The sequence below is a fragment of the Benincasa hispida genome, chromosome 8 (genome assembly GCF_027475165.1).
Source record: "Benincasa hispida cultivar pf3 chromosome 8, pf3_genome.v1.1, whole genome shotgun sequence".
Classification (NCBI taxonomy): domain Eukaryota; kingdom Viridiplantae; phylum Streptophyta; class Magnoliopsida; order Cucurbitales; family Cucurbitaceae; genus Benincasa; species Benincasa hispida.
The window spans coordinates 59985850-60000782 of NC_143485.1; the positions used below are offsets into that span (position 1 = coordinate 59985850).

The following is a 14933-nucleotide window of genomic DNA, read 5'->3' on the forward strand; positions in this document are numbered from 1 at the left end:
TGAACTTAAAATAATTTTCATATTTAATGTAATGCATAATGAATGTGTTTTATTATGTTCACACAATAAACATTCACCGGAACAATGAGCAGTAAGAAAGGTTAGTCCCTCCTAGATAGCTGGATCTTTATATCTTCGGAAAATGGCTTCAATGTCTGCCATCACTTCGGCCGGCAACGGCCGCTCGGTCATCGTGAAAGCATCGATGTCTTCTCTAAGCTGGTCCATAGATGTTGCGCCAATTATCGAACTCGTCATAAATGGACGGTCTCGAGCAAACCCAAGTGCAAGCTGAACTGGAGTTAGGCCGTACTTTTTAGCCAACTGCACGTACTCAGTTATTGCTTCCTGAAATTGACAAAACATCAGCTTAACATCTGATTATATACGTTATGGAATGGACAAATAAAGGACGGAGAAAAAGTAAAGTAAGAAAGAATCATGAAAAACAAAAATTAATGCAGATTACAAAATAAAAATGCCTTTAAGGTTAAAGAGTTTATATAGTTCACTTCTTTAAATCCTAGAGTCTAAAAAGTAAATAATGTAAATATACCAAATATTAATATATTTAGGCTAAATTATAAAAAATGCACCTAAACTTTATACTTTGAGTCAAGAATATCATTGAACTTTCAAAAGTTTCAAAAATACCCTTAAACTTTCAAAAAGAGTTCAAAAATATTCTTAACGTTAATATTAGATGGAAACAATTAAAGTTTTGTTTTAAAAATACCCCTAAAGTTTCAAAAGTTTAAAAAATACCCTTAAACGATATATATATATATATTCATACTATTAGTATATGAATAAAAATTGTTAAATACCTCGTTACAAAAATAACTCTAAATTAAAAGAAAAAAAACTTTAAAAATGCTTTTATCGTTATTTTAGGATTAAATTTGTTTGAAGTTTTCTTCAGTTCGAAAAAGACAAATTTTAAGACAAATTACAGACATCCCTCATTTTTTTCTACATATAGATACTTTCATTTTCTCTTATTTTTTCAATTCTAACATCGATTTTCTCAGCGCGTGCACACACAAATATATATATATATATATATATATATATATATATATATAATCTCATAATTTTAAAACTTTTTTAAAGATATTTTTGAAACGTTTGAAAGTTCAAGGCTATTTTTGACACAAAACACTAACGGTTTTCATCCAAAATTAACGGTAAAAATATTTTTTTAACTCATTTTAGAAGTTTAAGGATATTTTTGAAATTTTTAAAAGTTCATAGGTATTTTAGGTACAAAATTTGAGGATATTTTGTATAATTTAGCCATATATTTATATAAGGCATTCCAACCAAATATATATACATACATATATTTTTTTGGGGGGAATAGTTCATTGGAGACACATGCTCTTAGTTATGATAATAGCATGGTGTGCATTATCAAAAAAAAAAATCTTACAGAAACATAAACATGTGTCAGTGCTAAGACAGCACGTTTAGATTGCTGGCAATGAATTAAGGGCAAAATCAAGATTGGGCGGGTAAAAATCAATCCATGTTCTGTCAAAGAATAGGCTTAGGAGAAATCAACAGTAAAAGACATCAACACGTTCCAAACATTTTAAGGTACGATTCCATTATCTTGTCTAATCATATGGCTAGCAGGACAGGAGGGAGGGAACAAACCTTGGCAATAGATTTATTATATCTATCCATGAAGCCAGGGAAGAGGCTCAGCCTTCCTTTTCCTGCAGCTTGATAATTGACATCCAAGTATTTGCCACTCAGCGTTCCACCACCCAAAGGAGAATAACCAAGCAAGCCAACATTGTAGTTATTTGGATGACAAACCTCAACAAGATCGACTGCAAGTAACAACTGGATGATATTTCTATTACAAATGAACAAATGCCAAAAGCAACATCGACTAATCATGGTTGCAGTTATCAGATTCATTATTTGGTACAATTTTAAATTCTTAATGCAAATATACGTTGAACCCTAAATATCGTATGCCTATACATATGCTGATCCCAAAGCCACGAAGACCAGTTGGTCATATTTCAATGCCCAAGGTTGATAGTCAATATGGTGGCATCTACAAAATATTTTTGTCTGCAAGATTCTTGAAAGCCGACTAGAACTACAAAGCTTATTAGAAATCTATCCTATAATGATGATAATATATTGTTCAACTTCCTAGACTTCGAGTAGGTGGTGGTATCTGATAACAATGATTATATTTTTGCTCGAAGAGAAAGATATAGAAATCTAAAGATGTAGTCCTATAAAAAAAAATAAATAAATAGAAATCTAAAGATGTACTCTACTGTTTCCAGTAAAAACACAATAACAAGGTCAGGCAGCATCAAATGTTAAAAAGACCAAGGAATCCCTTGAACTCTCAATTAATAAAACTGAGAAAAATATATCAAAAGATGTTTCACCTTCAAAGCGGCATCTGTTAATAAGACTGTAATTATTTTGGATACTAACAATCTTTGGCAATCCTTCAATTTTTGATGTGTGAACAAATTCCATCACTCCATACGAAGTTTCATTTGAAACACCAATGTAGCGTATCTGCATAAATTCAGAATCACATATCAACGAGAGTGACGCAAAAGAACCAAAAACAACCAAAACGTTGAAGTGAACGCTAATCTATTTCCACTTTCACATATTCTTAATACCTCAACCATCCAAATGATTTTATTTCACTAGTCATGAGATTGTATCTCGGAAAAAGAAAAAAAAGCATTGCATAGAGAGCATTCCAGTTACATGCATTTTGAACGTGTAACTCTTCAGTAAGCTGATTCCTACCTCAGCTTAAAAATGCATTTCAAGATATGATGTATTCCTAACTTAATCAAATAGCAACCACCTTTCCTTCTTCAATAAGTTCCTGAAATGCCTTCAGTTGCTCTATGAAAGGCACACTTGGCCTCCATTTCAAAGAATCGTAAACAAAATCACCAAATAGGGGAACATAGCGGTCTGGCCTGTATAAAAACCAAACATATACTAAGATATAGCAAGAGGAAACGAATGCACTACATGATAAATATTAGTACGAAATTAAAATAATGGAAGACAAGTTAATAAAAACAATCAGATATTTTATCACAGCAAGCATTAAAGTAAAAGAAACTGATCGGCATTTTATTTCTCATCTGTGCACGTGCTTCTAGCTTCACAAACACAATGCCACTTATTCGTTCCTTTTTTCTTCTCTTTTTCCTTTATGTGTGTGTGTGTGTGTGTACACACACATTATAACCATATTCATTGAGAGATGTGAAAGTACAAAAGAGAAGCCTCATACAAAAATACAAACCACCAAAGGAGCTAAGATTGAAAAAATGATTTCATTTGTTAATGGCTATGAAGAAGGGAAAATCACGAAATTCCTATAAACGAAAACCTAGGAGGAGGAATTGAAGTGAGCAATGCTCCAAACTTCCAACCGTGAACCTCTAAATTATGAAAAACAGACTTTTCCTAAAGGCTCAAGAACTCCAAAGAATCTGAAGAATCAGACAGCCGGGAGACCATGTCATTCTTGCAAAATGTGGGTTTAGGAGGCCTTGTCATCATACCCATATAATCTGATAGGGAAAACACATCTCAAAACTCAAAAGTTACTGGATATTTGAACCAGCTCAAAAGAATATACACATCTAAATTCTCAGTCACCTCTCACCTCGAGGTGATTAAAAATAAAATACTTGTTGGTTGGATGCTTGTTTCTGCAAGAATTTGAAAGTTCCCAGGTATTCATGAGAATTATTAATGTGCATGGCCAGTTGGTTACTTAGGAGTTGGACGGAAATGACAAGATGACAATTGAAACAAAAATTGAGGATTTTGTTTTTGTTTTAGTTCTCTAGTCAATTGGAGCATAAGAAACTATAACTTGAACTGATTCACCCAAAAGGAGAGAGTGCTCCTACCCCCACAGCTTGCATACAGACGCATTTTCATTATCAAAGCTGAGTTTTGATTAAAAATGCTCTCTAAGATAATTCTTCGGCAGAAGTCTATTTATAAATATTCTTGATGATTACAAGAGTGGTTCTAAGCTTCTTAAATAGAAGCTTTGGATAAAATAACAGAATAACTAATTCTTCAATAAGAAACTAAATACAGCTAAACCACTTAACAAATACTAAACAACATAACCACTTCATGCTAACAACTCTACAACAGACTAGTGTGTATAACCGCCTCCCTCAAATTGATGACTCAAAGTCGAGGAGTCTTTGGGGTTTTTTTTTTATTTTTTTATTTTATAAATATATATATATATATAGAAGGAAACTGCTTTCATTGAGAAAGAATGAAAGAATACAAGGGCATACAAAAAAAAAAAAAAAAAAAAAAAAATAGCCCACAGCAACTATAAACCCTAGACCCTATTTTATTAGGTAGGTATGTCTAAGTTAATGTATTGATCTATGGTTAATCCTATTGTATGTATGATGTTTATAAAAGGGGGCTAGGAGTCTCGAACGAAATTATTCTAAGTGTAGGAAGGAATTATGAAGTGTGGAGATGGTCTTGTCATGCCATGTGTCCAAGGTCAAAAAAGGGGGAAAATGGTCAAGTGTGAAACTTGCGTTAAGGGCCAAGAACTTAGTGAAGGCTAAGGCATGCAGGAATGCGTGCAGTCAACTTGTCTAAGAGGCGTAAGAGGGGCGCCGAGGCAAGGGCTAGGCAGGCTGCAAGACGTAAGAGGCCGCAAGGTGCAAGATATGCGTTGGCTTGATGGGCACCGAAGAGTACCATGGAGGCTTTGGGAGATGTTGGTAAGCAGCGAGTGTTAACACAAGTGCTTAAGCCGTGAGGGCAGGAGACACGGGCTGGAGACGTGTTGGTTGAGAGGGGTCTATGCGTTGGAAACCAGCCTATACAATGGTAATTTCAACCTATTCGTTGGTGTGAGATGGAAGAGTTCAGCTTAATTACCGAGCTTAGTGGGCTAGGAGTCGTGTTTAGGTGCCTTAAGTATGCTTAGTGGCTTAGTTGTCACCATATTAAGCCATTTGCCCATGTTTGCCTTAGTATAAAAGGGGAAGTCGAGTAGGAGAGCTTGGTTTGGCATTTTCACTCATGCTAAAGGAGGAAAGTTGCTGCCGAATTGAGGTTTGATCAGTGTTGAGGACGAACTGGGGCTGCCAAGAAGAATTTCTCACGAATTTGAGCTGAAGTTTAAAGATTTCCCTAGTTGTTCCAAGCTCTCGGATTTCTCGGGCAGGTGAAGAAAATTTATAAATTTTGAGCTTGACAAGAGGAATCAGAGGCTCAAATTTTAAGGTAAGGAAGTCAAGATGTTTATGAACAAGTTCTTAGAAGGAAATTCTATGGAATTTAAGTTATTAAGGTTAGAAGTTGAATCTAGAAATTTGATGTTTGAATAAGCAGGCGGCTGCATCTGAGGGATAAGCATGCAATTGACAAGTGAGGTTGTGTGTGATAGAGCGCAAGCGCTGGTTGTGGTATGTGCGCACAAGGTGAGCGCAAGGTTGCGAGGGAAGGAGGACATCGGTCGGGCGCACTAAGGAAAGCGTTAGCAAGCGCTTAACGCATAAGCATCGTGGGCACGTCCTAGAGCCTAAGTGAAAATTGTGAGCGCATTGCCACTTACGAGCAGAGAGCAAGGTAAATTGTCTAATGTCATGTTACGATGAAAGTCGTGAAGGTGTCTAAGGGTGATGTTAAACTTAAGAATGTAAGTTAAGCTCAAGGGGGAATTAGTAGTTTTAACTAAGGGTATTTACTAATGTTAAAGGGCAAACGCAAATAGGAGAAGCCTATCATCCTTTGAGGAAATAGCCTAAGACAGTGAGCGACAAAGTTTATGAATGTTTTCTCTTATGTGTTTTCAACACATGTCTTACTATTGAGCTAGTTTTCAAGATGTTTTTCTAACGAAGTACCACGCATAAGCTTTCAGCATTGCAATGAGTTTTCTAAGTAAAGCATGATTTTTCTTAAACATGCACTAGTATGAAGGCCAATGAGTAGACGCACAGTTCAAACTTTTCTTGAACATCGAGATTTATGAAGCATGCATTAACTAGCATTCTTGAACTTATGATAGTCTTCGTGATGAATGCGTTTAAAACTTGTTTTATTGGAATGTTTGATTTTACAAAGGTTGAGTTTTCTTTTTCAAAAGAGGAGTTATAATGTTACCATGAGGAAACCCGATACTAAAGGTAAGAAGGTTTCTGGGACCCCTGATACTTAAGGTATGACGGTATTCAAGATATTACCGTGCACTTAGGTACAATACTATCGACGTGATTGTATTGAGATTACTCTACATCACCTAAGGACTGATGTTGAGGGATCGAGCAAAAGGGTTTTCTCTCAACTAAGGTTTAGTGAAGAGAATTTTCAATGAAATGTTGATGCTTGAGTTTCAAGGTTTGAAAGTTTTAAATGTTTTCTTAGACATGAGTATGATTGTTTTAAACCCTGATGTTTTATTGATGCTCAATAAGTATGTTTTAAAGTAGTCACTCATTGGGCTAGTAGCTCACCTTTTCCGATCTTTTCTTTTTCCCAGGTAGCGATAAAATCCCAGAGGATAGTTGTTCTGCTAGTATGCCACTAAGCATTCAAGGGTTGAAGTGAAATTAACTTAGGTTGTTAAGTTGTTATGTTTTTAGTTGTCCTTCATGTACAAAGTCAAGCCCTAGACTAGTTTTAAGATGGGAACACAGTCTGTAGTCGAACATGTTACTGTTATATGTGTGGGTTTGGCACCTGCTAAATATGCTTTGGTTAGTTGTTTGAATAATTAAATATTATATTTGCTTATCAGGTGTTTAAGTTCTGTTGAGCAGGTAAAGGGATAAGGATGGATAGTTGGTGTCATAAGAGGGTTGGCATCAACTATCTTCATATTCTCTCCTAGGATAGAAAGGGTTTTTGGGTGGGGGTGTGACAGCAACCCCACTAAATAAAGGGTTTTCATCTAGGTAAGATATTGTCTAGCGCGTGTTTACAAAACACCTTCAAATCAAAGTCCAAAGAGAAACATTAACTCTCGCTAGAGACCAAATCTCATTAGGTCCCCCTCCCCGCCCCTAAACACTTTATTTTTTCTCTTTCCTCACAAATCCCACAAAAGAGCCACACCCTCGCAGACCAAAGAGAGCGCCCTTCTCTTTGAAAGGTAGATGGAGGAAGAACTCATCGTCCAAACGTCCCTCTGGCAAGCAAGCGAAAAATCGAACTCCTGCAAGAAATAAACCAAAACGGATCTCGCATACTGACAAACCCAGAGAAGGTGATCCAAGTTTTCCTCCACCTTCCGACAAAGAATGCAACAAGAAGGACCCATTAATGAAGGCAACTTTCTCAAAACCTTATCCATTGTATTCACACGACTAGGCAAAGGACTTGACTTTCACATCTCTCAAGGAGGTCTTGATTTGGTTCTAACATAAAGGAAACAAGCGTGAGATAGAGGTTTGGTGAAAAAATCATCAATCTGATCAATAGTGGACACATAATTGGTGTAAATGTAGCCTTCTGTGGAACGAAGCAATAACCAGTCTCTGTGTTTAGCTCTTGCATGAAATAGTGGGTTGTTTAGTTCTCGAAGAATAGTATATTTAACTATTGAAGTACATATCTCATTTAGTCAACCCCACCTTCTTGATGAAAGTCTTTGCCCACCAAACGAGCTTTGTGCGTTGATATAGTTCCATTTGAGATTTCGTTTCATATGAAAAACCAACTAACCCATAAGATTTTTGCCATTAGGTAAAGGTACCAAATTCCAAGTGCCTTGTCGTCCAAAGGAAGTAAACTCTCTGCCACAGTTATTCTCCATTCCTCAAACTTTGCTAACAGTAGAGATTGAAGTAGCTTCCTCATTAGGAGATGATGTAGAGCTATCAGTAGGAAGAGTAGCAATATATCAACGCCTTTTCTTGGAAATCCCATCTTTTGACCTTCTCGTACAAAAATGTGTGTTGGTGATTGGTAAAGCACTTGAGAGCAACACATGGTAAAGAATTCAGAATAGGAATTCCAAAAAGTAGTAGGAGGCAGATTTTGAATGGTAGAATAGGTGGAGGAAGTGACAGTAGAGGAAGAATGACCAAGAATGAATTTGTAGGAGAAGAAATAAATGGGGAAGGACATGAAGTTGTTAAAGCAAAGGGATTGCATGCCTAGAAATTTTTTCAAAATACACAATATATATATAAGCCATGCCCACATTGCTCACCCGGGCGTGCGCCCCACGCCCACCCTGCTCGCCTGTGAACGAGTCTCATGCCCAAGTCTTCAAAATTGAAGTCTAGTGGGAAACATGAAATCTAACAAGGGACTATACCTCACTAGGATCCTTTTCAACCCCCCTAAGCACACGATTATTCCACTCTCCCCAAGATCTTACAAAATAGCAAAAACCCCAGCAGGCCATAAAAATTGACCTTTCTCATGAAAGAGTGGATGGAAGAGGAACTTCCCGATCATATCACCACACTCCTTATTCTATGCAAGCAAAAAAAACTACACCACATAGCTCTCGCAAACTTGTATCTCCAAAGAATGTGACCCTCCCCCCAATAGAGAATGCACCAAAACAGGCCAACTAACAAGAGCATCTTCTTCACAATGCGATCCAAAGTATTAACTCTTCCATGTAAGACCTGCCAAGAAAGGAAGTTAACTTTCCTAGGGATCTCAATCCTCCAAAGCACATAGAAGACTGACTCACCTCTGGGAGGACCAATAAGCCTATGAAAGAAAGAGTTATACAAGAATCCATCCAAAGGATCGAGACTCCACACCCTCAAATCCTTCGTCCTCTATTTATAAACAATTGCCTCAAGCAAGGACAATAGCAAGGCCACATCCATCGCTTCCCTATCAGACAAAGAACGATGGAACCCAAATGAAAAAGAGGAACTTCCTGACAAGACTAAAAAGTTCGACACAACACAATTTTTAAAAGACCAAAGGTGAAAAGGACGTAGAAACATCGAGCAGAGGAGTTCATCCCCCACCCACTGATCTTCCAAAAATAAGCATCCTTCCCCTCCCCTACCACGCAACGAACCAAAGGAGAAAAAGAAGGGATCTCCTTTGAAATAGCCTTCCAAAGATACCACACAATGAACCAAAGAAGAAAAAGAAGGGATCTCCTTTGAAATAGCCTTCCAAAGATTCCGATAAGTGCCTATAACCCCTTGCGACAACCAATCAAAAGGATGAGGACCAAAATTTATCAGCCTTAGAATTGTCAGTCTAAATCAATATATGCGAACCCCTTTCCTAGAGGTTAAAAGTTTACCAATCTTAGAATTGTAGCATATATAGCCTTTGGTTGCTTTCAAATTAAATAAATTTATTAAAAATCATTTTTTAAAAAAATAAAAATAAAAATAAAAGTGTGGTTGCTTCTAGAAAGACACATTTGGGAGGTTCGATGTTGGCATTTATGATCATTTTATGGTTGGAGAAGTGGATAACATGCACATTTGAAAGTTTTAAGATGGTCAATATTAGAAAGGTGTTGGAAACGCATCTCAAAGGAGAGGGTAAGTTCCTTTTAAGGGTAGGTAGTAGTAGTCGATTAATACGGTATGTGGCAACAGGAAGGGAATGCATGGTACCCAAATTTAAAAGGCAAGGATGCATGAAAGAGTAAGGTTAAGGCAAATTCGGTAAGGTGACATCGTCTGGACTCAACAATACCATTCTGTTCAGGTGGAGGGGCATTTGTTATGCACCACTCATTGATTCTTATGGATGATCGTTACTAGGGCTTTTTGATGGATCTTCTAATCAAGTTTTATCTTGTCTTTTGATTCTGGGATATTACCATTTAGCAAGTCTTTTATGTCTTGGTTTCCTTGTTTGGTTCAGTTGGATTCTTTATTTTTACTAAGGTCTATAAGTTTTTTTTTTTTTTTTTTTTTTTTCCTTTCTTTCTTTCTTTCTTTCCCGTTATCCTGCTGTACTTTGGAAAAAAAAAATATATACAGCTCAATCACTTAACAAATATTAAACAACCTAACCACTTCATGCTAACAACTCCACAACAGACTAGTGTGTATATCACTCTCAATGACTATGAGCTAGTCAATTTCATGAACTCCTAAAAAGAAAAAAATCAACAACTTCATTTCCTACAAACAGAAAATTCAATTGCAATAGCAAATTGAGCTGTGTCGACTGTTCACTCCTGAAAACTACATCTGATGGAACTATCTGATAAGTTGCTCTCCATGACAAATTTAGTGGTTCTCATGAGTTTTAAGAGGAAACACCTTAAAGAAAGGACGATTCAATAGTAAATGATAAAATTAATGTGGGAAAATTGTGTTCGCTTTACATGCTTCAAGCACAACCTCATAGAAAAAGTTTATGTTTAGTCATTAGCTACTTTCTACCAATTTAGAAAATTAATATGTAAAAATGTACAAACTCACCAATGAATTTGCAGTAAGTCAATGTAGTCAGTATTCAGCCGCTTGAGACTTTTCTCTACACTTTCTCTAATATTGGAACGATCAACCCGTAAAACCTTTGCATTTTCACGCAAATAAGGCGATCGCTCCGAGTAACCACTGACTTTTGTTGCCAAAATAATCTGATAGATAAATAGCTCCACTCCGTCAGCGATACAGAAATGCAAATTAAGGTGACGTAGTTATCCATCAGGCACATACCTTGTCTCTGGGCTTTGATTTGAGCCAATTACCGATGTAGATGTCTGTCCTTCCCTGTGTCTCTTGTTTCGTTGGAACTGGATACTGCCAAATGACAAATGTGCTATTAGAAGTACCGTTAAATAATGAATTGGATATGGAATAAAAGATTCATGAGAAAACTCACTGCCTCTGCAGTATCTATAATATTGATTCCATGCTCATAAGCATAACTCAGTTGTTCATGAGCTTCTTTCTCGGTGTTTTGTTGCCCAAAAGTCATCTTCAGGTACACATTAAACAAAGCAAACAAAATAGAAAAGATGTATCCATGAAGTTCGTGCGGAATCATAGATGAAAATAAACTTGCCGCCGTCCCTTAGTGCTTCAGCATGAAACCTTACCGGAGGGAGAAGGCGAGACTTCAAAACAAGAGACGAAAAGCGCATAGTATAAAATGCTTACAGTTCCAAGCGTAACTTCAGAAATTTGAAGGTCAGAGTCCCCAAGTTTTCTGTACTGCAACGAACTGGCGTTGGTTTTCTTGGCACAAATGCAAATCCGTCTTGCTCTCTTATGCGGTGCCGGAGAATTACGAGAAAGAAAAGAAGAAAGTATAGAATAGTTGTTAGCATTTGTAGAGAACGCCATGGCTAATGGCTGTTTGGCTAATGCGAGGGCCCTGTTCGCTAAGCCCCTCTGTGCCTCTTCTGCCTTATCAAAGAGCTCCCAGTCCCACTGTGCAGCTGCAGTGTCAATTGCCAATGAACCCGCCGGTGCCACGCAACGGCCAATAGACAATAGACAAGGGATAAAAATGGGCTTTTTCTTCCCGTGACTGAGAGATTATTTGGGCTTCACCAGAGCCAACCTGTGGGCCCCATTCAGGCCCAATTCTGTTACATTCTCTGTGACACAGTTGTAATTTGATCACAATAACCAATATCTCTATTTAAAAGATACAAGTACTTTTTTTATTATTTATTATTTTTTTTCTCGAGTTTAATTTCTATTTAATTCTTAGATTTGAAAATATTATACATTTGCAAAAAACAATACATTTAATTTTTTACCTTACAAAACTAACATCTTTTTTTAAAACTCGTAAAAATAGTTTTTCTCGGTCCATCTTGGGTGAGGATCGACCACGAGATTTTAGTTAAAAAATCAATTTTTCCAACTTATCGATTATTTGGGGGCTTTCTCGGTACATTTCGTTAGATTATACACTGAGATTATGTATATCTCGATGTTAATCTCAAGCAAAATAACATCGAGATTCTATATATTTGAGCTTTCTCGGTGAAATTTCGGGCATAATTAACACTGAGATCTATATATTTGAGCTCTCGGTGAAATCCTGGGCATAATTAACACGAAATTCATCTTTCTAGGTAGAATCTTGAGCAGGATTACCACCGAGATTCAGTATATATCCCAAATCTTACCCAATTTTTTCAAAAAATTGTATCTTTCACAAAATTTAAAAATGTTGAATCAATTTGAAAATTTTATTTTGATCATTGTAAAACTCATTTGAAATTTTGGAAATTCATATAATTGTGAAAATATAAATTATGCTAAATATTTGAAAAATTACATAATAATTTGATATTATATTTAGTAAACATAACCGAATTTGGAGAAAACTTGAAAATAATATAAGATTTAGGAATATTACATTAAAAAAAAAATAACAAATTTCAGTGCGTAATCAGGTGTACCAAGAAGGTCCAAAACAATAGATAAGTTAGAAAAAATTGATTTTTAACTAATTCTTGATAGTCGATCTCGTCTGAGATGGACCGAGAAAAACTATTTTTACTAGTTTTCAAAAAGCGTGCTAGTTTTATAAGGTGAAAACCTAAACATGCTATTTCTAACAATGTTCTCGTTTAGTTCTTAAGTTTTGAGTTTAGTTTCATCTAGTCCCTATATTTCAAAATGTTGTAATTTTACCATTGACATTTGAGTTTTGTTTGAATTTGGTCAATAGATTTCAAGATTTATATTTTTAACATTGATTTTTCATTAAATACTCATTTTATGTCATCTGTGTTAATGTATGTTAATAAATTTAAAATAATTAAATGAATTGTAATTAATTCAGTTTCACTATTCATCACCTTTAAAATTAAATTTAAAATTAATAAAACATTGATGTTAAACAAACCTTAAATGTCAATGGTAAAATTGTAATATTTTGAAACCTATGGATTAGATGAAATCAAATTCAAAACTTAAGACTACATGTATAACATTTTCAAACCTAAATACCAAATAGAAATTAATCCTCAAACCTAGGGACCAAAAATGTATTTTTCCCAAGAAACAATTATTGTTGGTCCTTCAGACTCTTTTATACTTATATTGTATAACAAATATTTTTTTTGAACAGATGACCCTTTTCATTCCTTAATGAGTAATGACTTACACCCCATAAACGAATGAAATTTAACTTTATGCTTACATCAGAGTGCACTACCACATTTTATAACTTATTGGGTCATTAGTCATTCAGAGGGTTGAGAAAGGATCATCCGTACAAAAATCTCTTATATAACATTGGATTCTTATGGTTGAATGGTATGTTTGGATTAAATTTGAAAAAAAAAATGTTTTTTAAAAACTCATTTTTATCTAAACAATTTTGATCAAATATGTTTTAAAAAAAAAATCTTCATGTATTTGGTAACTCTCTCTCAGATGTGCTTAGTTTGTTTGGTTTGTTATATAAAAATATTTTTAATGATGTCAAATTATTATAAATGACAACTATAAAATACTATAAACTAAGAATTTAAATAATGGTAGCAGGAGTTGGTCGTTGTCGAAGTTGGTAGAGATGGTTGTCAGAGTTGTTGGCCGAAAGTTGCCACATTTAAAGTTGGCAAAAATCCCCACGGGTACCCACCCCGATTGGTGCAAAGAATCTCCGATTTGACTGGGGATGAGATCAAACCAAGGACACAAAATGGGTTACCAACCGAAGATGGGGCGGGAATAAGCCCGACCATGCCTCGAAGATTTCTTATTAATAGAGGGTTTTCAAAAATAGAAAAATAAGGGAAAATGTTCACACAAAATAACAAAACTTAATCATCTCCCCCCCCCCTCCTCCTCCTCCTCCTTCTTCTATGGTTCAATCTCGGTCTCTCTCTCTAACTCATGTACTCTAACGTCCAGTAGCCACCGCACTCATGCCCAACCATCGATCCATCGCTTGTTTTGATCTACATCACAAATCTGGTTATACGTTGCCATCGGTGTCGATTTTTCTCTCTCTACTTGATTCACTCTCTCTCTTCCTCTAACTTTTGAATACGTGCAACCCAATCCTTATTGTCGTTATCTTGTCGCCACCAGCTCTAGAGTTTGCCAAATTTTTTGCCGTTAGATGTAAGATTTTGGACGTTTTGGGTTAATTTTGTTTGGTTCTTAAACACCCATTAAGTTTTGGTGTTAAAATTGATTTATTTATAAAGTTAGATGCTAGATTTGAGTTTTGTTGCTTTTAGATAGTTGTAAATAGTTTTTGCTCTTTTTGTAAATAGTTTGACATTTTTTCTATATGTAAAAATTTGTCTTATTAATATTTTACTTTCTATTATTATTTTAATATATATAACTATAGAGACCAGGATTGAATCTTGTTGCAGCGGAAGCATTCTTGTTAGAGATCGGCTTGCATTCCGCGATTCAAATTTTCGTTAAACAAAATCGTTATACAAGACGAAATAGATAAACACGTAAATTAACATGCATTAGGGAAAAGATTAGAATGATTCTTACTTTTGTAGATTCCTCAAGTACCACGAATAATCCTCTCCAAGGTTCCAACGAACGAATCTCCAAACAGTCTTGATCACGAACAATTCCTTGAGCAATCTCGAACACTACCATGAGAGTTACCTCGTTATTCTCTGGGATTCCAATAGAGGAACATGTGGTATCCAACTATTGGGAGAGGGAGAGGAGAAAAGTGTTTTGGAGAATTGAGAGGATTTATGGCTTAGAGAAAATTATGCACAATAACACTAAGGAATTGTGTATTGATGTGTGTTGTCAAAGAGCCATAGGGAGGTCTTTATATAGAGAAGAGCCAAGCATCTTTCCTAATATATTTTCCTTTTCTATAATTAATTAAATAACATTTATTTAATTAATTAGCCCATTTAATTAAATAACACTTATTTAATCAAATAGCTCAATTAAATAATACTTATTTAATTTTTGTTTTGCATAATAATTAAATAACTACTTATACATTAAACTCAA

General features: G+C 35.5%; 1 protein-coding gene across 1 annotated transcript; it reads right to left on the reverse strand.

Annotated features, from left to right (window-relative positions):
• Window positions 1–11448, reverse strand: LOC120082413 (NAD(P)-linked oxidoreductase superfamily protein). Its single transcript, XM_039037573.2, has 8 exons — window positions 11121–11448; window positions 10843–10938; window positions 10677–10760; window positions 10437–10597; window positions 2861–2978; window positions 2421–2556; window positions 1660–1838; window positions 1–348 (listed from the first exon to the last, which is right to left on the reverse strand). Exons 1-8 carry the CDS (start codon window positions 11304–11306, stop codon window positions 112–114), a joined length of 1197 nt encoding a protein of 398 aa, XP_038893501.1. The 5' UTR covers window positions 11307–11448; the 3' UTR covers window positions 1–111.
• Between the last annotated feature and the right edge of the window lie 3485 nt (window positions 11449–14933).

What these genes read in the sequence shown, in the direction of transcription:
- LOC120082413 (XM_039037573.2), bottom strand. Translation starts at nt 11,306, where the DNA reads ATGGCGTTCTCTACAAATGCTAACAACTATTCTATACTTTCTTCTTTT. An exon ending in GACTTACTGCAAATTCATTG is followed by an intron (nt 2,979 to 10,436) that starts GTGAGTTTGTAC and finishes GTTTTTATACAG; the next exon opens with GCCAGACCGCTATGTTCCCC. An exon ending in TAACAGATGCCGCTTTGAAG is followed by an intron (nt 1,839 to 2,420) that starts GTGAAACATCTT and finishes TGTTACTTGCAG; the next exon opens with TCGATCTTGTTGAGGTTTGT.